General features: G+C 40.0%; 1 protein-coding gene across 3 annotated transcripts in view; it reads right to left on the bottom strand.

The window, feature by feature from the left end:
• Nucleotides 1-1,570: 1,570 nt before the first annotated feature.
• The window catches only part of LOC109571940 (zinc finger protein 665-like), a 348,725-nt gene continuing 325,678 nt past the window's right edge, over nucleotides 1,571-24,617 (bottom strand). For all 3 annotated transcript variants that reach the window (XM_070771587.1, XM_070771588.1, XM_019978469.2), the window contains 3 exons: nucleotides 19,486-19,568; nucleotides 14,137-14,263; nucleotides 1,571-5,166 (listed from right to left, as the gene is read on the bottom strand). In XM_070771587.1, the coding sequence (XP_070627688.1) occupies nucleotides 2,498-5,166; nucleotides 14,137-14,263; nucleotides 19,486-19,500 (2,811 nt within the window). In that variant the 5' untranslated portion in view covers nucleotides 19,501-19,568 and the 3' untranslated portion in view covers nucleotides 1,571-2,497. The remainder of the gene's footprint in view (nucleotides 5,167-14,136; nucleotides 14,264-19,485; nucleotides 19,569-24,617) is intronic.

Here is a 24,617-nt window from a genome sequence, read left to right as displayed (position 1 = left end):
AACACAAAACTTTATTCAAAATTGGACTAAAGATGCTCATACTATATGGGTCACTCAGGTTCAGATAGATGCAAAAGTTCAAGATAAAATTCAGGATGTAAAAACAGCCATCCAATGGGTTGGAGATCAACTAATAGATTTACAAAAACAAGTATTATTAAATTGTGATTGGAATTCTACTCAATTTTGTATCACTCCTCTTCGGTTCAACCATAGTGCTTACAACTGGGAAAAAATCAAATTTCATTTGCAAGATATGCATAATAATGCTTCCTTAAATGTACAATTGTTGCAAAAGGAAATCCTTGAAACCTTCTCTAAGAGTCTACCCTCTTCCAACTATTTGGAAACCTTAGCTGAACAGCTAGCTGATCAATTATCTGGGCTAGACCCTCGAAGATGGTTTCAAGGCATTACACATAGTATTGGATCTGGAACTATAATGCTGATAAATATCCTGGTGATTATATTTGCAATATATCGATGCCTTTCAACTAAAATTGTTCAAACTAAACAAACTCACTTGGTCAGGGCCTTTTTCACAAAAATATCTACAGTCATCCCCAATTATGAAAAAATAAAAAAGGGGGAACTGTCAGGGGACATTCAACTTTAAAGGATCCAACCTGATATTTTCTTCTTCTGTGTGACATTTCTCAAGGACTCTATTCCTTACCAGTTCCTGGAAAATAGGACTGAGCAAAACTGCATGCAGTTCTCAGGACTGAGATCATGAGAAATGGCATCTGCTTGGATTCCTTTCAGTGACTCCCTTCAGTGACCTTTTACTGAGAGGTAATCTATTCAGTTATGCCCCTCTTCCTCAGGATATGGAATGCTTTCTGGCCCTTTCAAGACTGTTATTTGCTTGGCTTTGTTTTTCCTCAATTTTTTTTACTATCTAAAGCTGCCTTGTATGAAGATATATAAACATGTGTTTCTGCAAATAAAGCACCCTTGTTTCACTTGAGACTTGGGTCCCCTGCATCCTTCTCGTCGACTCCAGTCCCCAGGTCCCAGTCTACAAAGACCATGACAGCTCTGTCTTCAATTTCCACAAATAAGAGTAACTCTTCTTTAATCATACATACAACAGTGATTTCTATTTAATGGAGAACATGACCCTTTTCCTAGGCATTGTTGCTAGCACACCATCAGTCCCTGGTAACTGTCCCTCTCCTCCTATGAAAAGCCCAGTCCTTTCAACATCTTGCCTACTCTGTTCAAGGTCAGGTGGTAAAACATTATGTTTTATAACAGGCTGGACTATGTATGGAAGGGCTTCCTGATCCTACTGACTATGATGAGTCATGTCCTAGTTTTACATTATTTTCCACCCTCCCTGTTGCTAATTCACACACACTATTGAATTTCATAATTCAAGCTATGTGTTTTTCGAGGAAACACGGATGTGAATGAATTTTATCTAATGAAGTCGGCCCCTTCATCTCACTGATTCCTTCACATAGACCATCATGAGATGCATGTAGCAAATGCATTTGATCAATGTATTACCAAAGCCAAGCTCTTAGAGCTCACCACACAACACACTAATAAACTGAGAGACAACTTGTTGGGCAAGGAATAGTGACTTTATTCAGAAAGCAAGGAGACCAAAAAGATGGTGGACTACTGTCCCAAAGAATCATCTTTGCTGAGTTAGAATTCAGGTTTCTTTTACAAGAAAAGATCTCTACAGCTTCTCTTCAAATATGGACTTACTGCAGTTGTTGAGTACCTGAACTAAAGTCATCAGAGAATACATATAGTGAAAAAGGTAAAGGATTTGCCACAACCACTGAGTCTGGGAAGTATGGCTCCACTATGTTCCTGTCTTGTGACTTTTGGGTAAGATCCTTGCCACACACATTACATTGCTGTGTGTTTTCTCCAGGATAAATACTCTGATACTACTGATGAGATGTGAGCTGTCAGGATAGGGTGTTTTTTGTTTTTTTTTTAAACATTTGTGAAATTGATGAGGAATCTTTCTAGAATGAATTCATGTTCTAAAGACCTGACTAATAAATACATATATATCTGGCTTCTGTCCAGTATGAATTTTCTCATGAAGCCTAAGATGTTGCCACACTCATATTTATATGGTTTCTCAGTAGTATGAATTCTCTGATCAACAGTAGGCTGTGAATTTTGAACTTTGAATTTTGAAGACTTCTACCATATACCACCGGAGAAGGCAATGACACCCCATTCCAGTACTTTTGCCTGGAAAATCCCACAGACGGAGTAGCCTGGTGGGCTGCAGTCCATGGGGTCGCTAGAGTTGGACACGACTGAGCAACTTCCCTTTCACTTTTCACTTTCATGCATTGGAGAAGGAAATGGCAACCCACTCCAGTGTTCTTGCCTGGAGAATCCCAGGGACAGGGAAGCCTGGTGGGCTGCCATCTCTGGGGTCCCATAGAGTCGGACACGACTGAAGCAATTTAGCAGCAGCAGCAGCAGCAACCATATACCACATTCACATAAGTTTTTCTCATGTATGGATTTTCTGATGTTTAGTGAGTGCTGAGACCTGAGTAAAGGATTTTCCACACTCGAAATATTTGAAAGGTTTCTCTATATGTATTCTCCAATGTCTTTTAAGGTGTGAATTTTGACTGAAGAATTTGCCACACTCATTACATCTGAAAGGTCTCTCTCCAGTATGAATTCTCCAGTGAAGTTGAAGATGCGCTTTTTGACTGAAGACGTTTCCACACTCATCACATTTGTAAGGTTTCTCACCAGTATGAACTGTCTGATGAGTTAAAAGGGTTGACTTTACACGAAAGGCCTTGCCACACTCATCACATTTGTAAGGTTTCTCTCCAGTATGAACTGTTTGATGCCTTAAAAGGATTGAGTTTACACGAAAGGCCTTGCCACACTCATCACATTTGTAAGGTTTCCCTCCAGTATGAACTGTCTGATGCCTTAAAAGGATTGACTTTTCATGAAAGGCCTTGCCACACTCATCACATTTGTAAGGTTTCTCTCCAGTATGAACTGTCTGATGCCTTAAAAGGATTGACTTTTCATGAAAGGCCTTGCCACACTCATCACATTTGTAAGGTTTCTCTCCAGTATGAACTGTTTGATGCCTTAAAAGGATTGACTTTTCATGAAAGGCCTTGCCACACTCATCACATTTGTAAGGTTTCTCTCCAGTATGAACTGTCTGATGAGTTAAAAGGGGTGACTTTACACGAAAGGCCTTGCCACACTCATCACATTTGTAAGGTTTCTCTCCAATATGAACTGTCTGATGCCTTAAAAGGATTGACTTTACACGAAAGGCCTTGTCACACTCATTACATTTGTAAGGTTTCTCTCCAATATGAACTGTCTGATGCCTTAAAAGGATTGACTTCTCATGAAAGGCCTTGCCACACTCATCACATTTGTAAGGCTGCTCTCCAGTATGAACCCTCTGATGACCAGCAAGGTGTTCATTTCGGCTGAAGACTTTGTCACATATATCACATTTAAATAATTTCTTTCCTGTATGAATTTTCTGATGTCTCCTGCGGCTTGAACTGTCAGAAAAGGCCTTGCCACACTCATCACATTTGTAAGGTTTCTCACCAGTATGAACTGTCTGATGAGTTAAAAGGGTTGACTTTACACGAAAGGCCTTGCCACACTCATCACATTTGTAAGGTTTCTCTCCAGTATGAACTGTCTGATGCCTTAAAAGGATTGACTTTTCATGAAAGGCCTTGCCACACTCATCACATTTGTAAGGTTTCTCTCCAGAATGAACCCTCTGATGACTTATGAACTGTGAAGCCCGACTAAAGTGCTTGCCACACTCATCACATTTGTAAGGTTTCTCTCCAGTATGAACCCTCTGATGACCAGCAAGGTGTTCACTTCGGCTAAAGACTTTGTCACATATATCACATTTAAATAATTTCTTTTCTGTATGAATTTTCTGATGTCTCCCGAGGTTTGAGATGTCAGTAAAAGCCTTGCCACACTCATCACATTTGTAAGGTTTCTCTCCAGTATGAATTGTCTGATGCCTGAAAAGGATTGACTTTACATGAAAGGCCTTGCCACATTCATCACATTTGTAAGGTTTCTCTCCAGTATGAAATCTCTTATGACTTATGAACTGTGACGGTTGACTAAACTGCTTGCCACACTCATCACATTTGTAAGGTTTCTCTCTAGTATGAAATCTCTTATGACTTGTGAACTGTGAAGGTTGACTAAAGTGCTTGCCACACTCATCACATTTGTAAGGTTTTTCTCCAGTATGAACCCTCTGATGAACAGCAAGGTGTTCATTTCGACTGAAGACTTTGTCACATATATCACATTTAAATAATTTCTTTCCTGTATGAATTTTCTTATGTCTCCTGAGGTGTGAGCTGTGAGTAAAGGCCTTGCCACACTCATCACATTTGTAAGGTTTCTCTCCAGAATGAACCCTCTGATGACCAGCAAGGTGTTCATTTCGGCTGAAGACTTTGTCACATATATCACATTTAAATAATTTCTTTCCTGTATGAATTTTCTTATGTCTCCTGAGGTGTGAGCTGTCAGTAAAGGCCTTACCACACTCATCACATTTGTAAGGTTTCTCTCCAGTATGAACTGTCTGATGACTTAAAAGGATTGACTTTACACGAAAGGTCTTGCCACACTCATCACATTTGTAAGGTTTTTCCTTGTGTGCTTTGAGTTCTTGTGTTATTACTGAAGGATTAATAAAATCATTCCCATATATATTAGAAACACTGGGTTGGACACAAGGAGGAATTCTTTGAAGTGGTGAAAATGAGAAACTGTTGTTGACAGACCTCTTAGCTTCATCATATTCAGAAATTATCCCACCAGTTCGAAATATCTGCAGCTTATCCTGAAAGTTAAATCCAAGTCTGTTTCCAAAGGGCTTGATTCCTGCATCCTTTCTATCATGCAAATCTCTTCCATCAGGCATATTTCCATTAAGGCTTACAGGTGTTCCTTTGTAGTTTCTTTTGTCGTCTCTCCCCTGACACTCAAAGTCACGCATATTTTCCTGACTTTCCCAAAGATGAAAATGTTTGATTTCACAGCTTTCAGGTCTTCCCAGCATCGATGTTTGGAATGTTTCTAGTTTCTCACTGTTCGCTTTGAGTTGTAAATGCTTGATCACATGTGTAGGAGAGATATCTACAAGATAAAAAGAATCATAGGTATCCTGCTCACAGTAATTCAAAAATAAATGTTTCATGTTGAATATATATTACACCAAGAGTAATACTTACACCAAGTTATGAAACACCACAATGATGACCTTAAGTTTTTAGAAACACTAAAGGAATAGAATTCTTAACTTAAGAAAGTGTAAAATAAATTCACCGTTAAGGTAGTCTAGTTTTAAAAACCATATGCCAAACACACTCACATTGGATAATCCTATGCCAACTCTCAAAAACAGAGTATTTTTCTACCAGAACTCTTAGGAATGTATCAATCAACAGTTGTCTCAAATTGAAAAGAAAAATATTACACTATCACTGTATTCTGCATACTTACTGTACATAAATAAATTCTAAACAATATATTATATATTGTAACAGTAAATAATCCAAAACCAAAATAATCCAAAATAAGCTTACCCAATTAATAATTAACTAGTCACAATTGGTTGTTTACAATTGAAAACAAATGAGAAAATGAAGAATATGACAAAAACAATTTTTTGGAAACAATATAGTTTTCTAAATCTGCTATAGAACTACGTACCCATAAAGAAAGTCGTTTTACAACACTAACAAGCAGTATGTGTCAGCTGTATTGCAGAATACACACTAAAAGACCGTCATCTGTAAATGACACATAAATTAAGACGTAAAATAGTCACCACTTTTCTAACAGCCAATAAACAAAGCAATCCCTACCTATGTTATTGTTCTTCAGTCGCTCAGTCGTGTTTGACTCTTTGCGACACTGTGGACTGTAGCCCACCTGACTCCTCTGTCCATGGGATTTCCCAGGCAAGAATAGTGGAGTGGGTTGCCATTTCCTTCTCCACGGGATCTTCCTGACTCAAGGATCAAACCTGCATCTTCTGCATTAGCAGGTGAATTCTTTACCACTGAGCCACCAAGGAAGGCTAATCTCTAGCCATGCACTATTCTTAATTCCCTGGTTTAATGGCACCAAAATACAATGAATAAAAAGTGAATGCTTTGTGTATTTATTGACTAGGGTCAGACACAATACTGCTGAAAAATGTTGCAAGTGAAAAGCATACAAAATATAATGTAGTTGAGGTTTGACAGAAAACAAAATTCTGTAAAGCCGTTATCCTTCAATTAAAAAATAAATAAAATTTTAAAAGATATAATGTAGATAAAGTCGTATCATAAAGAACATGACAGAATATAGATATTACTTTTTTTAAACAAAAATAAATTTTGAGTATTTACTATAAAACATGTACTACTGTAAGCCAACTGACAGCACTAATTTGCTTTAACAGGCTTGAGGTAAATTAACATGTTTTTCTCTAATCAGAGCAGGAGACACACCCAACTGGCACACAAAGTGGTAAGAGAACCAGGATATGAATCTGAACCTATAGACTGAGAAAACTTATTTGTAAACATGACCACCCACCGAATGAATAGATAAGAAAAGATTAGAAAATATTAAAAATAATACAAGGAACTTAGAAAGAAAATATCAAAGAAGATACAAGACAGAAGTAGTGTGTTTAATTATTATTCAACCATCCCATCTCAAAATGGGTTGTGAATCATTATGGATGCACAGAGTGATTTAGGTCATGTCCTGAGACACTTGTTCAATAAATGACCAGATATTATCTTTACAGTGAGAGTATGTAGAAGGTGGAGAGATGTGATAAGTAAGAACAATGTTTCCATCCATATCAACATACTATGTGAGGAATGGTCAGGACTAAGAAAGGGCCTGCGTGGAGCATAGGGCACACAGGTTTATGTCAGATATCAGCTTGTGGCTGCAAGTCTTTGTGAAAATAACTGAGTGCAAACTAATATACTGATATTAAAGGAAAAGAACTGGTTCAGCAAGTTTATGGGCATTATACTATGGGTATGGGACAGAAACAAGAGAGATTTTTAAAGTGACTGTGATATATGGAGAAAGCAGGATAATACCTGTTATACTATTTACAATGCAATGTATCCAACTGTGAATTTTGTAAGGTACAATGGAACGCTTATATTCGAGAAGAACATACAGAATATTCCAGGATATTGTGTAAGAATCCTATTAGCAGAAATCAGAAGGAAAATCCAGGAAAAGTCTATCTAAACCTAGGTTCCTCTGACAAGTACGATTAATCTCTCCATTGGACATTTCAGGATTTGGAATAGCTGAACTGGAATTCTATCACCTCCACTAGCCCACTCCAGTGCTCTTGCCTGGAAAATCCCATGGACGAAGGAGCCTGGTGGGCTGCAGTCCATGGGGTCGCTAAGAGTCGGAGATGACTGAGCGACTTCACTTTCACTTTTCACTTTCATGTATTGGAGAAGGAAATGGCAACCCACTCCAGTGTTCTTGCCTGGAGAATCCCAGGGAAGGGGGAGCCTGGTGGGCTGCCGTCTATGGGCTCGCACAGGGTCGGACACGACTGAAGCGACTTAGCAGCAGCAGCAGCTTTGTTTGTAGTGATGCTTTCTAAGGCCCACTTGACTTCACATTCCAGGATGTCTGGCTCTAGATCAGTGATCATACCATCGTGATTATCTGGGTCATGAAGATCTTTTTTGTACAGTTCTTCTGTGTATTCTTGCCATCTCTTCTTAATATCTTCTGCTTCTGTTAGGTCCATACCATTTCTGTCCTTTATTGAGCCCATCTTTGCATGAAATGTTCCTTTGGTATCTCTGATTTTCTTGAAGAGATCTCTAGTCTTTCCCATTCTGTTGTTTTCGTCTATTTCTTTGCATTGATCACTGAGGAAAGCTTTCTTAACTCTTCTTGCTATTCTTTGGAACTCTGCATTCAGATGTTTACATCTTTCCTTTTCTCCTTTGCTTTTCCCTTCTCTTCTTTTCACAGCTATTTGTAAGGCCTCCCCAGACAGCCATTTTGCTTTTTTGCATTTCTTTTCCATGGGGATGGTCTTGATCCCTGTCTCCTGTACAATGTCACGAACCTCATTCCATAGTTCATCAGGTACTCTATCTATCAGATCTAGGCCCTTAAATCTATTTCTCACTTCCACTGTATAATCATAAGGGATTTGATTTAGGTCATAACTGAATGGTTTAATGGTTTTCCCTACTTTCTTCAATTTAAGTCTGAATTTGGCAATAAGGAGTTCATGGTCTGAGCCACAGTCAGCTCCTGGTCTTGTTTTTGCTGACTGTATAGAGCTTCTCCATCTTTGGCTGCAAAGAATATAATCAATCTGATTTTGGCATTGACCATCTGGTGATGTCCATGTGTAGAGTCTTCTCTTGTGTTGTTGGAAGAGGGTGTTTGTTATGACCAGTGCCAAGAAAGGTTCATCTAGTCAAGGCTATGGTTTTTCCTGTGGTCATGTATGGATGTGAGAGTTGGACTGTGAAGAAGGCTGAGTGCCGAAGAATTGATGCTTTTGAACTGTGGTGTTGGAGAAGACTCTTGAGAGTCCCTTGGACTGCAAGGAGATCCAGCCAGTCCATTCTAAAGGAGATCAGCCCTGGGATTTCTTTGGAAGGAATGATGCTAAAGCTGAAACTCCAGTACTTTGGCCACCTCACGCGAAGAGTTGACTCATTGGAAAAGACTCTGATGCTGGGAGGGATTGGGGGCAGGAGAAGAAGGGGACGACAGAGGATGAGATGGCTGGATGGCATGACTGACTCGATGGACGTGAGTCTGAGTGAACTCCGGGAGTTGGTGATGGACAGGGAGGCCTGGCGGGCTTTGATTAATGGGGTCACAACGAGTCGGACACGACTGAGCGACTGATCTGATCTGATCTGATTGGACATTTACTTCGTTTCTTCTTCCACGCATGTTCATCTCAAGATCGAGGAGTATCAAAGAAAAGGAGGGACTGAAATTGACTCTGGAGGACCTTCCCAGTTACAAAAGCCTTTCTGAGGCATCCAACTCTTTTTTGTAGAAAAACACTTTATTCTCCTAGACCTTCCCTGAGTTCAAAAGAGCAGATTCAAACAGACACTAATACATAAAACGATATAAAAGAATCATACCATGATCAAGTGGGATTTATTGCAGGGATGCAAGATTTCTCAATATCCGCAAGTTAATCACTATGATACACCACATTAACAGTTTAAAAGACTAAAAACCATATGATCATCAATAGACGCAGAAAAGACTCTGACAAAATTCAAGTGCCATTTACGATAAAAACCCTTCAGAAAGTCAGCACAGATGGACCTTACCTCAACATAATTAAGACTGTATATGTCCAACACACAGCTAACATAATACTCAACAGGGAAACACTGAAAGCATTCCCCTTAACAACATGAATAAGACAAGAATGTTCACTATTGCCACTTTTATTGAACATATTTTTGGAAGTCCTAGCCACAATAATCAGAAAAGAAAAAGGAAAGGAATTCAAGTTTAAAAAAATTAAAAAAGAAGTAAAACTGTCACTATGATGCTACACACAAAAAATCCCCAAGATGCCACCAGATGACTACTAAACTTCATCAATGAAGAGAGTAACTTGCTGGATACAAAATATATAGAAAATTGCTGCATTTCTATACACTAATAATGATATATCAGAAAGAGAAATTAATGAAACAATCCCATTCACGATCTCATAGAAAAGAATAAAATTCTAAGAAATAAACCTACCTAAAAAGTCAAAAGAACTGTACTCATAAAACTATAAGATGCTGATGACTAATACCAAAGATGACACAAACAGATGGAAACACATACCATGTTCTTGGATTGAAAGAAGTAACACTGTCAAAATGACCATACTATTCCAAGGCAATCTACATGTTCAATGCAACCCTTATCAAATTAACAATGACATATTTCATAAAACAAAGAAAAACTTAATTTGTACCAAAATACAAAAGACTCTGATATCTAAAATGATCTTGACAAAGAACAGAGCTGGAGGAATCATGTTCCCTGAGTTCAGACTACACTACAAACTGACAGTCAACAAAGTGAAAGTGAAGTCGCTCAATCGTGTCCAACTCTTTGTGACCCCATGGACTGTAGACTACCAGGTTCCTCTGTCCATGGGATTTTCCAAGTAAGAATACTGAAGTGGGTTGCCATTTCCTTCTCCAGGAGATCTTCCTGACCCAGGGATTGAACCTGGGTCTCCTGCATTGTAGGCAGATGGCTTTACTGTCTGAGCCACCAGGGAAGTGGTATGATGATGGCACAAAACAGAAACACATATCAGCAGAACAGGATAGAAAACCCAGAAATAAACCAATTTACTTATAGTCAATTATTCTATAACAAAGGAGGAAAGAATATAGAATGAAGAAGTCTCTTTAATAAGTGATGCTGGGATAAATGGATAGTTACATGAAAAAGAATGAAATTACAACATTCTCTAACACCACATACAAAAATAAACTCAAAATCTGTTAAACATCTAAATGCAAGACCAGATACCATAAAATTCATAGTGGAAAACAAATGCAAAACACTGACATGAATGTCAGCAAAATTTTTTTGAATTTATCTCTTAGAGTCATGGTAATAAAAGCAAAATCAAATAAATGAGATCTAATTAAATTTAAATCTTTTTGCAAAGTAAAGGAAACCAAAAAAAGAACAAAAATTCAACTTTTGGACTAGGAGACTATATATGCAAATGATGCTACCTTATATAAGGGATTTATTTCCAAAATATACAATATTGTATATAAAATATACAGTTCATACAGCTTAATATCAAAACAAACAAACAACCCAGTCAAAAACTGGGCAGAAGATCAAAACAGGTATTTCTCCAAAGGAGACAAACAGATGGCCAACAGTCACGTGAAAAGATGTTTGACGTCTCTACTTATGAGAGAAATGCAAATCAAAACCACAAAAATGTATCACCACACTGGTCACAATGACCACCATCAAAAAGTCTACAAACAATAAATGCTTGGGAGGGTGTGAAGAAAAGAGAACCCTCCTACACTGTTGGAAGGAACATATATTGGTACTGCCACTTTGGAGACTAGCATGGAGGTTCCATAAAGAACTAAAAATAGAGCTATAACATGAACCAGCAATTCCAATCCTGGGCATATATCCAGAAAGGATGAAAACTAATTCAAAATGACACATGCACCCCAATGTTGTTAGCAGCACTATTTATACCCGGCAAAACATGGCAGCAACCTAAATGTTCACTGACAGACAAAGGGATAAAGAATGTGTGGTACATATATACAAGGGAATATTGTGAAGTGCAAGTAGCTCAGCCGTGTCCAGCTCTTTAAGACCCCATGGCCTGCAGCCTGCCAGACTCCCCTGTCCATGAAATTCTCCAGGAAAGAACACTGGAGTGGGTTGCCACCTCCACCGCATAAAACACAATGAAGTAATGCCTTTTGCAGCAATATAGACAGACTTAGGGATTATTCTAAGTGAAATCAGACAGAGAAAGACAAATATCATAGGATATTATATGTTGAACTGAAATAAATGATACAAATGAACTTATTCACAAAATAAACTCACCAGCATAAAAAACAAACTTATAGTTACCAAAGGGGAGAGTACAGGATGGTCGTGGGGGCAGGAAAGAGAGAGATAAATTAGGAGTCTGAGTATATACAAACTAATATGTATACAAAATAGATAAACAACAAGAACCTACTATAGCTCAGGGAACTATATTGAGTATCTTGTAAACTGCTGTATACCTGAAACACAACACTGTAAATTAACTATACTTAAAAAGTGGTGAAGGAAATGGCAACCCACTCCAGTATTCTTGCCTGGAGAATCCCAAGACAGAGGAGCCTGGTGGGCTGCCGTCTATAGGGTTGCACAGAGTAGGACATGGCTGAAGAGACTTGGCGTGCATGCACGCATGCACTGGAGAAGGAAATGGCAACCCACGCCAGTGTTTTTTCCTGGAGAATCCCAGGGACAGAGGAGCCTGGTGGGCTGCTGTCTGTGGGGTCGCACAGTCAGACACAAGTGACGCGACTCAGCAGCAGCAGCAGCATACCTTAAAAGAATGGTTAAAACAAAAACACCTCTTGTGGAGATGTTCAAAAGATGTTTCATAAGGGTGTAAAAACTACTAAATGGGGGAAGCAGTCTATGAAACAAGACATGTTGACAAAACTGAATACCCACCAGCAAAAGAATTTACTTGGAACATTATCTTACACTACAGACAAAAATGAACTCAAAATGGTTCAAAGACCTAAACCTAAGTCCCAAATGTATAAAACTCCTAGAAGTAAATGTGCAGGAACTGTTTCTGGAAATTGGACCCACAAATGATTTACCAGATATAACACCAAAAGCACAGGCCACAAAATAAAACCAGATATTAATAAATTGAACTATATCAAAATTATAAACTACTGTGCATTAAAGTGCAGTGAGTTTGAAAAGACAATCAACAGTAAAAGAAAAAATATGTGGAAATCATACATCTGATAGTAAATGAGTACAAAGAATATATCAAGAATTTTAAGAGGGACTCATCACCAGTTCCACCATAGGGACCATCCCCCAATCAACCATCCAACGCATTGCAAATACAAAACAGAAACACTAAGAGTAACACAGAAATTTGAACTCAATGATAAAATAAAAAATACCTACAATGCCCAGAACAACAGTGCAGCCAATAGCCTCATAGATATGAGAATGTGAACTTGGACAAACTTGTCCTGGGATAAATTCCCATACCATTTACAGAGGCTAAAATATATGGTCCTTGATACACATGAACAACACTGTCATGGTGCCCTTGACAGAGTCTCCAAAGCCAGAAAATAATCTGGAAAAATGTATCAGGCTCTCATGATACTTTCTCTCTCATAATCCTAGAACATACTGACCACTCTACTGGATACCTTCAAGTGGTGACTTTGTGCAGAGCAAGAAAATAACATTAGGAATAGTGTCTCCATCACAGTATTCTGTTACCTAGTAAATCCACTCCACAGAGACTCAGCAGAGGCTGCCAATTAAACATAGGTGGATTATCACAGCAAGGAAACCAGATAAAATTTCAGACCCTCAGGAATATATTTCAAAGAAATTTAAGAGGTAAAATATACAAAGTAAGGAGAATGTAACATCAGGAACAGTTGACATTCCCAGACAGGTAGAGCAGCACAAGAGTAAAAATAATACAACATGAAGGTCAGACATTACAGGATCTTGAGATGGGACCATGTACTCGATCTACAGATGGCAAGCTAAGAGCTTGCGATATTCACATATGCTCCCCTCGTAGGATCTAGGATCAAAAAGACGATCTCTCTACCCACTCTCCTTACATTTTCCTAAGTAACCACCAGAGGATCCAACCCACCAGCTTGTCCCAATCCTAAACAGAAAAAAACACCCCTTTTGAAATACTCATTTTTCTTTATACATTGTATTTTTGTCTACTTTTACATCATTCCCCACTGTCCAGAGCCTTTTCTCATGCTCCAATGTGGAGATTAATATTCAGATCAGAAACAGAAATTCTGGGACTCCCCTGGTGATCCAATGGTTAAGACTGCATTTCCAATGCAGAGGGTGCAGGTTTGATCCTTAGTCAGGGAACTAAGATCCCACATGCAGAATGGTGCAGCCAAAAAAAAGTAAACAAGCAAGCAAAAACAAACAAATAGATATTCAGCGTTAACAGAAGAAAGAAATCTAAAGTGCTGTGGATTTCTTAAAACACTGAGCCAAAAGTCAAAAGATAGAAAATAGGAAATTGGGTTTTTCGGTATTTTTTTTTAACATTTGCCAGTGAGCTTTGTACATAATTAAGCTCTGGGACAACCTCAGATATGACATGAAACAGACACAGCATCTGAAGAGGGTCATTTTAACCTTGTGAAGCTGTGTCATGCCCCAGTCACAGAACTCTCAGATGAAAGACATCAGGGCCTCCCAAGGGGCACACAGGGAAAATGCATATACCCAAGGGCAGCTCTGGAAGGAAGTCATCCTCACCCACAGACAGTAGGTTCCTGTAGGTCTCCAGCATCACGTCCCTGTACAAGGCCCTCTGAGCAGGGTCCAGGAATTCCCACTCCTCCTGAGTGAATTCGATGGCCACATCCTCAGAGGTCAGTCGTTCCTGAAATGAAACCACATGTCACCAAAATGGCCATGAAAAGTTCTCATTTTCATGCAAAAGAGAAAGGGTAGTAAGGGGTAAGGATTGACTTGAAGTATGTGTTCTAACAGATCCACGCAGGGGTATCTGGAGAAATTATGCATCTCTATTCTTAATTTTTTATGCTTTTTCATAAGACCTTATGAGATCCTCCAATTAATATGGATTTTTCATCACTGTTCAAAATCCATGAAATATGTAAAAATAAAACTCAACACTGTTTTGGCTATACAGAAGTGTCAGATATTATGTTCTACCCAGTGAGTGCAATTCATTATCTAGATGAGGTACAGCATGAGTGGTGTCTACAGAGATGACGAAGTCCACGGCACTTTTAATGGAAAGATCAAAAGTTTCAGTTATGACGTTGATAACAGCAGCAAGGACCAAAAGTGTCTGAAGGATTCCTGTTGCTCTAAATTACTGTAGTATTACTCTAAACATTAAACAAGTACTTTACAGGCAAGAACCTGTCATCAATGTAATAGCTCATTAAAGAATGATTTGTTCCCACCTTACAGAAGAAAACCTATGTCACAGACACTCTGAGAAACTCGACTCAGATCAAGAAGGTAAGAAATGTTACATGAAGCACCTGAACTCAGAGGCTTGGGCTCAGCAACTGAAGCTTAAGCATCTAACAGTTAAGTAATACAGAGAACAATAAAAGTCCTTTGACAGAGGGCTCCTAAAGAAAACTTGAACGAAGTCTAAGGTGAGCCTCCTCCCTGCCCCTCTGTCTTCTCTGCAGGGAGAGCAGCTCTCGGGCCTCAGGCCTTCATCCCCTGAAAATGGACACCAGTGCCAAATTCGTCTACCCTCTCCCTGATCGGGAGAACCTCCCCCCTGTTGAGTGATCACTGTCTGCAGTGGTGAAGGACTGGAGACACTGACCCATGAGAGCCACGGCAGCTTGGGAGCCCCAGATCCTCAGACCATCTCACTTATTCCTAGCCACAGCTTCCAAACCAGTGCCATTTCAAAGGACTTTGACACAGCAGCCAAGTTCCCTGGAGCTGGAGCTGCCACAGCAGGGGTGGCTGGCTCCAGGGCTGGAAGTGGGACTGTGTTCGGGAGCTTCATCACTGTTATGCTAGGAACCCTTCCCGAAAACAGTAGCTCTTCCACGCCATGGGCTTGGACCTCCCAAAGGCCATTGGGCTCTTTTGCCTGATGGTGGTCTAGCTCATCTTCTTCACAATGTGAAGGAGCTGTTTCCACCTCCCATAGTTCTTTCTCCTGTGTCTGCCCTGTATGTTCCCTTTCCCGTAACTCCCCAGGCAGCCTGGGGAAAGTGGTGGGCTCAGGGTTTGACAGAAGGAAAACAAATAAATATTGTATTAATATGATAAAAAATGTCCAAGGTGAACAATGTGGAATGGCATGAAAGGTCATTATAGACGTGGATACAGGAACACAACTGTTAGTAATTTACTACTTAAAACACTAACAGGATTGTTTAGAAAATTTCAAGGCCACAGATTATACTGATAACATAATTTCAACTGAAAAAAAAAGGTGATATGTAGTCTTTAAATCATGATGTCTTCTATTGCACATGCATGCATGCTTATCTATAAAAAAAATTAACTGAAATGACAGGATTCGTCTTTTGGAAGATTTTTTGGACAATTTTATTTCATCCTTTTATTCACATGTATTTCAGCATCTTTCAGATGATAAAAATGTATCCTTTGTACTCAGCTGAGTTTGTCAACAGGATTCTATACTAGGCTACCAAAAGAAAACTGGTAAAAACATTAAAAAAAAAAAAAGAATACTTGAACTCAATTCATAAAATTACCATATACAAAAATACAAATACAATTTTATCCATTTAAATTTACATAGCAAGGCATTAACAGAAGTCAAAGACCTTCTTTGCTTTTTTTTCCATTAATAAAACAGTGATTTGAAATTACAAGAGTCATTAGATTATGACAAAAAAATATTATCACAATAGCAAAGTAAAAAAAACTTCTTGGAGAATTAAAAAACATAGCAAAAAAGAATATGGAAAAAATATAGTTATTAAGCAAGACTATCTCAAGAAACATCATGATAGGAAGGAAACATTCAATACATTCCTTCTGAAATTACAGTGGCATGAAAAGAGCTGTCCAGGGTGTCTGTCTTTAACCACCATACGATGCGCATGCGCAGGGGCCACTAGAAGAAGGAACAGGAGGAAAAACACAGGGCAAGAGACACAGAGTATGTCAGAGAGTTGAAACAGGTAGTACTCACAAACCTAAGGACATGGAAAGGTGAAAAGTGAAAGGATAGAAAAAGACAGTCCATCCTAAAGAGAGCAGGGGAGACTGTTATATCAAACAAAATAAACTGAAGAAAAAAAAAGTGCAATGAGATAAATATTGTATAATGATAAAATGGTCAATTTACCAAAAAGCTGGAACAAGTAAAAATATATATACATCTAACATTAAATATCTCAGAAAAATGAAGCAAACATTGAACAGGCACGTACAGATCACACGACCCAACAAAAGCATAAAACACATGCATCTCAAGGACACATAAAACATTCTCTATGAGAAACCACATGTTAGGCCAAAATTAACCATTTTAAGAGACTGATACCAGAAAAGTATCTTCCCTAACAACAACGAAATAAACACAAGAAGAAAAGAAAATTCCTCAAATGTGGACATTAAACAACTCACTCTTACACCACAAATGGGTCTAAGAAAAAAATCACATGGAAATTTTTAAATACATGGATGAAAACAAAAAGACAACATTACAAAATTTATAACACACAGAGAAGACTGTACTAAAAGGAAAGTCTGAACCGTTAAATGCTTACAGTAAAAAAGAGAAAAGATCTTAAATCTGAAATCTATTTTTAGACCTCTAGGACACAGAAAACAGAAAACAAACTAAACTCAAGTTTAGCAGAAGGAAACAGGTAAATAAGAAAGATTAAACCAGAGATAAAATAGAAACTAGAAAAATATAAAAATCAACAAACCAAGAGTTGATGTTTTGAAAAAACTGTATAGGAAAACCCCCACCTAGACTAAGGAAAAGAGAAAAAAGATTCAAATAACTAAAAACAGATATGAAACAGGAGTGATTACAACTGAGGTCAAAGAAAGTTTCTAAACATAAGGAAGTACTATGACCAATAACGCCGATAAATGACAGAATATAGGAGATACTGGCAAAGTCTCAGAAACACACAAACTCTTTTACTTATTAAGAAATAAAAAAATTGAGACGTGTTGAAAGTGAAAGTGTTAGCTACTCAGTCATGTCTGACTCTTTGTGACCTCATGGACTGTAGCCCACAAGGCTCCGCTGTCCATGGAATTGCTCCAGACAAGAATACGGGACTAGACAGCCATTCCTTTCTCCAGGGAATCTTCCGACCCAGGGATAGAACCTGGGTCTCCCTCACTGCAGGCAGATTCTTTATGATTTGAGTCACCAGGGAAGCCCATATATACCTAGAGAGATTTAATAAATAGTCAGAAGCCTCTAAAAATACAGGACCAAATTTTACCAAGCATTTACAAAAGAATTACCACTAATCCTGTAATTCTATGGAGCAAGCGTGATTCTAATAGTTTGCTAATTTCCCAAAGACACAAGAAAGGAAAACTAGAAACCAATACCCCTGACGAATACTGATGCAAAATTAAAATACTTGCAAACCCACTTCAACACATATTAAAAAGATCTGGAGAAACAGACATAGAGAACAGACAGAGGCAGGAGGGGAGGAAAGAAAGGGTGAGATGTATGGAGAGAGTACCACGGAAACTTACATTACCATATGTAAAGTAGAGAGCCAATGTGAATTTGCTGAATGACTCAGGGAACTCAAACAGGGGCTCTCTAACAACCTACAGGGGTGGGATAGGGAGGAAGATGGGAGGGAGGGGACACAGGTATACCTATGGCTGATTCATGTTGGTATTTGGCAGAAAACAACAACTTCTGTAAAGCAATTATCCTTCAATTAAAAAAAATAAATAAAAAGATCTGACACCATTACCAAGTGGAGTTTATTCATATAAGGCAAGGAGAAGTCAACATAAAAAAATCAATTAATACGACACACTACATTAACAGATTAAAGGGGAAAAAAAAACAGGATCATCTTGATGCAGAAAAAAACCATTTAACAAAAATTTGACAACCTTTCAAGATGGAACACTCAACAAACTACAAACAATACATTATACCAACATCAACATAATAAATGCCATTATGAAAAGAGCACAGCAATGGGGAAAGAATGAAAGCTTTTCCTCTGAGGTCAAGAAGGCAAGGATGCACACTCTGCACTACAGTTCAGAAAGCACTGAAACACTTAGAGCAATTAGATGAGAAAAAGAAATCAAAGGTCAGCAAATTGAAAAAGAAGTAAATTTATCTTCTTTCCCACGTGACAAAGTTTCATAGGTAAAAGCCATAAAGATTACAAAAGAAACATGCTTTATCAAAAAAGATTCTTTAATAACCACACAAAGGATCGATCAACCAATTAACTCATTATCAAAACTGCCATGACAATCTTTCTAGAAGCAGAATAAAACATAGTGAAAGTCACAGAACTATTCAAAGAGCAAACAGCAAAACTCTTAAAGAAGGAAGATGGAGGTCTTTCTATTTCAACACCTAACACAAGGTAATCAAGGTGATGTGGTACTGGTATAAAAACAGATAAATAAACCAACTGAACAGAACACAGTACTCAGAAATAATTCTTTGTGTATATGTAAGGTATATTCACAAGGATGTCAAGATACACAAAAGGGAAAGGACAGTCTCAACTGATCTGATTCCCAGGTTTTACCAGCTATTGTGCATACTAACACCTGTCTTCCATGTGCAGTTTCCTTACCCTGGTTGACAGAGCAGACAGCGCATCCAGATGGGCCCTAAGCAATCCCTGCTGCCCAACAGCACTGAGACCCCGTCTCCAACCCATGGGTGAGAAGCCCTGCCCAGGACGGTGCCCAGGGGAGCCTCCTCACAAGGGCCGGGTCACCGGGTCATGGGGAGACGGGATCTAAGTGGAGACGACAGGGCCAGAGGGAAGGCCCTGGGTGAGTGTGCGTGTACAGGAGTCACACAGGACACTTGAGAGTCAGACACAATTAGCGAGTCCAGAAAAGGGCATTTCAGGAAGGACACACTAAATATGACCTTACCTGAGAAAGAGCCATGCCTCACTCCTTTTCTTTCCTCTTCCTTAACTTCAGGGCTTCCTCAGGCAACACGAGTCTTCAGAGGTCTATCATGAAAGTTTAAAACATGCTGTTTAATGCTTAGAGTCAACACATCCCCTTCCTGAGCCCCAATCACACACACAGTGAAGCCTTCACCATGAGGAACAGACAGTCCCCTGTGGCCACTGTCTCAGGAGGGACTCAGGACAGTCAACTCCTGCAGAGAGACCAACTGGGACTTTCCCACACTTTCCCTCGGATTACACTCCCCTCCTGATAAGGCCTCATGTACACCGCAGCAGGAGGCACCTCCGCTGACCAGGCAGTCTCCTTCAGGTCACACAGCAGGCCCTGATCCATCCCCACTCAGAACACAGCATCCCCTCCTCAGCCCAGATCTCAGCCCTCAGGACTGGGAGGACTCAGACTCCTGATGCTCAGTGAGGGATCCAGACTGGAATCAACTGGGGCATCTTAAACATTCTCGAGCCGTGGACCAACACAAACTACCTGAAGGGGAATCTGTGGTCAGAGGGTACAAAACATGGGTATGCAAATGCCTCATGAATGAAACGTGAAGCCTGGACAGAGCACCATTCAGAGGAGAAAAGCACCCCCCAACTCTCTTTCCAAGTCTTACTAAGGTGTAACTAACAAAAATGGTATAAACGTACTGTGTACAAAGTGATCATGTGATAGATTCATACACTGAATAATTATTATAGTCGAGTAAGTTACACTTCCACCTATGAGTACACTGTATTATTTCTCTCTAGGCGAATTTCAAGTATACAGAAACACTACCGGCAGCATGCAGTACCTCAGATCCCCAGAACTTCCTTATTTTACAACTGAAAATCTCTACTCTTTGACTACCAGTGCCCCCATTTCCCCCTCCACCCAGCTCCTGATAACAGCCTTATCACTTGATGGCTCTGTGAGTTTGACAATTTTACTTTCCACATACAGTGTTTGTCCTCCTTTGTCAGGCTTATTTAACTTGGCATAATGTTCTCTAGGTTCATTCATTCTGGCATAAATTCAGGATCCTTGATTTTTATATTTATATACAGAGAAAAAATAGTTCATGAGTATACAGTATATAATAAATATTTCTATTCCACACTTTTGTACCTATTCTTTTGTCAAGAGACATCTGGCTGTGTCTATGCCTTGGCTACTGCAAATCCAGTCACACTCATGGGACTGTGGACATATCTCTGAAAAACCGATCACTTTTCCTTTGGATATCTGTCAGAAATGGGTTTGACAGACTGTAGGCCTGTTCTATATTAATTTGTTAAGGAACTTCCACTTTATTTTCCAACATAGCAGTACCATTTACATTACCACCATCAGTGCAGTTAAGACTCTCTGTTTTCTGTAATGTGCCTGTATGTGTGCTTATTTTGGGAGGGACAGGAGTGGATAACAGAGAACCCAGCCTGGCAGCAAGACAGCTGCAGCTGCATCTTCTAGAGGACAAGCCTCCAGGCTGCAGATCACTGTGGCATCGCTGCCCTCTGATTTTTTGGAGCCATCCTCCCCTATGTCACAAGACTTTATTACTCTTCTTAGCTTGGGCCCACAGATCCCTACTGAGCAGGACCATCTTATAACAAGCATTCTGTGATCTTAACCTTAGTACTCCTATTTTCCCAGAGGGACTCAAACAAACTTACAAACTTTAATGGTGTCCAACAGAGTGTCCACAGAGCCCATGATGAGCCTCTAAGCCTCTTATACAAACACAAAGCATTCCAAGCCCTGATAACTCATGCATGAAGCAAAATACAAAAGAGGACACCCAAGGATCCACAGACACAAGACACCGTGTTTTCATTTACAGTGAGTGATCCAGGTCAAACACCAAAATCTCCAAAGACTATGAAAAAGAGGGATAATTCCAGTGATGCACATGGCCCACTGAGACCTCAGCATCTTCCAAGGAAACACTCCAGATTCTCTTGGTATCTTCCCAAATGCACATGAACCTTTCTTCACCGGCAACCCCAAGTACACAATGATACCAAAGTTGATGCAAAAAATGACCTGAGATTTTCCCTGTTACTCTATGGTGCCTGCCTGCTAAGAGAGCCAACAAAAGCAAAAAAAAAAAAAAAAAAGAGCCAACAAAAGCCAGGGCGTGGAGTGGATGCTGGGGCCATCTGCTAGAACCAACCCCTCAAGCCCAAGGCTCCCATCCTCCTGCACCCACAGATGCCTGCGGGCTCAGCCCAGGCCACAGTTCTAATAGTGGAAAAGGCTTCTCCTGGCTGAATTCCACATTCTTTATTGCTGCTCACGTATGGTCACGAGTTGTCAAATCAAACCTGTGCAGGCAAGTGTCAGCCTCAGCACTGCTGTCCCGGGAACACGAGCTAAGGCACTGGAACCTCAAACCATTCCATGCGGGCTCGCCAACAAACCCGCTCCCAGGTTCTCCAGCCTGAACTGAGACATTCTTTTCCAACAGATCCACACCCGCCTTGTCCCTGCAACTACACTCAGGATGGGCGCACGCTCCATTCACTGGGCTCACCTTGATGCCCCCAAGTACTGCCACAAGCCTCCTGCAGACCCCACCAGGCTCCCTCCGCTTTCCCCATTTGTCTACCTCTCCTCCCTGCATGACTGGACTAAGCAAGACTAAAGCGCACAGGGTTTCTTGGCAAAGGGGATCACAAGAGGAGTGCCCACCAGCTACCACACAAAGGACACTGCACGTGCAGTATGAAAATCAAGAGACTGGCCCTCCTGGGAAAGTCTGCCACCACCTGGGGACACTATGGAGTCCAGGTACAAAGGCATTTGAGATGAGGAAGTCTCAAAGCAAGGGTCTCCAGGTCTCACTCTCTCCTGTTTTCCCCACCCACACCTACTTGGAAGATATTCTAGCTCTTGGTGAGGGAGTGGGGGGGCAACGTCTCCTTCCTGCCCCGTTAGGTTTTGCATTTCTGCTCATCCTCAGTGCACTGAAATCACAATCGGTGACACTGAGCACATGAACTCCTAGAAGGCAAAGCTGCTGTCCATGATGGTGACTGGTCCCTGGATGGACAGAGCTTAGACTGGGGGCTGCAGAGGACTAAACCCAGCAGACTAAACATGGGGACATCTTAGCCCACTGCTTGAGGACACCAGCTCTGTAGGGCTTTTCAGGACTTCCTATATTTCTCGGCTCATCTTTTGAGTAATTAAGTAGTCACGTGGGGTAAAGATCAATTACAGCTGAAATGTCCAGAACATGGGAAACATCTTCATCACCTGCCCTGTTCTCTTGGTCTTCCCTGAGAATTATTCAGCCCAACCCATAGTCCTGTCATCTAAAGACATTTCCAGTATCAGGTACTGCAGCGACACTGGGAAGAAGAGGAACACTATGAGCCCTAAAAAGAGGGGAACCAGGAAGGACTCAAAATAACCCATGAAGAAGGGCATTAATTTCTGCTTATGGCAACTGATACAGAGGCAATAAACCTGGGTAACGTGAGAGAGACTGTTAGGAGGGGACGGGGAGACCTCTCTGAACCTAGACTTGAAGGGTAACAAAGAGCCTGAGCCAGGGTGACCTGAAGGTGAGAAAAGGAAGTATAATGTCAGACAGAAATGGTTTTGGTATTTGGAAACAGAGAAAAGGTAAATGAGACCAGGACAGGCTGAACCACGAGCAAACGGTCAGCTCCCAGGATGAGGCTGGAGACTCTTACAGAGCCCTGAGCTTGACAGAGGCCTGTGGAGCCACAGCAAGGAGTCAAGCTTTTGTCCCAAGAACAAATAAAAGCCAGTGGAGGTCTGAACGTCAGGACGTAAAAAAAATCTCCCTTCAGATTTAGCCTTATTCATAGAAGTCATCTAATTCTGAGCCTGTGATCCTGCCTCCATCCTACAGTTTTCCTTTTCATTTTTCATTGAGGGAGGACTGGGATCTATTTAAAATTCTAATTACCGCCAGACACTCCCTCCAAACCAGAACTGCCACACACAGACACACAGCCTATTTGGCTAATCATTTCAGGGGTCAGTGTTGCTCACGCTCAGAGTTTCCGGTCTAGTCTCTCATCTCCATGTTACAAATGGGCTCCCTCAGGCCCAGAGAGAAGCCGTTTATGAGAAGAGTGAAGAGAACCAGGTATAACTGAATAATGAAATAGGAGGCTGAAGGACAAGGGGGCCAAGTTTGTCCTTAATGCCCATCCCATTTAAGACCAGGAACATCTGTCATGTACCTGAGCAAAGGAAACTTTTCTTTCAAGATTGGGTCAAATTGATACCAAGCAGGTAATTCTTTATTATAAGATTGCAGTAAAATATTTTAAAAATACAGAACTGAAAATGTATATCCACTGGTACAAAAAACATTGTAAGGAGTCAGCTTAGAAATAGGATCTGAGCAATCTTTTTCATTATGAATAGAGAGGCTCTGTTGGAAGGTTCCAGGTCAATCCAGCCCATCCTTCCTCATTTGCACAGAAAAGTCAAAAAGGGACCTGAGGGAAACATCTTCATATCACCTCACAGCTCACTTGTTTCACTGATCATAGAAAATGGAGAAAACAGACCATTACACTAACCAGTTAAAATAGGTGGGTTTTTTTTCTTTTTTTGAAAGGAAAGAATGAAGCATTTTATTTTGTTGGTTTTATCATGTTAAATGTTCTTTTATTTTCCCATTTCTCAAAGAAATGCCTTTAATTTCACAAGATCTAATGTCATACCTCCATTATTCTCTGGTAAAGAGCTGAGACCAGAAATATCCATTTGTGTGTGCACACATAAACATATACATACAATTCATGTCCTTGGTAAAACCACAGTTGAAAATATGTCTATTTCATTACATGATGTCCCATACATAAAACCCTCCAAGATGTATTTCCCTTTGAATTCAGAGAAAGGGAGGTGAGGTGATCTTTGCTTATTAACTTTTATTTTTTCAGTTTCCTCATTTTTATTTTTAAATTATTTTAATTGGAGGATAATTACTTTATAATATGTGATGGTTTTTGCCATGCATCAACATGAATTGCACATGTGTCCCCTCCATCCTGAACCCCCTTCCACCTCCCTCCTTGCCCGATCTCTCTGGGTTGTTCCAGAGCACTGGCTTTGGG

The sequence above is a fragment of the Bos indicus genome, chromosome 18, assembly GCF_029378745.1.
Source record: "Bos indicus isolate NIAB-ARS_2022 breed Sahiwal x Tharparkar chromosome 18, NIAB-ARS_B.indTharparkar_mat_pri_1.0, whole genome shotgun sequence".
NCBI classification, from domain to species: Eukaryota; Metazoa; Chordata; class Mammalia; order Artiodactyla; family Bovidae; genus Bos; species Bos indicus.
The sequence above is the reverse complement of the archived record's forward strand: the minus strand, read 5'-3'. Positions and strand labels throughout refer to the sequence as shown.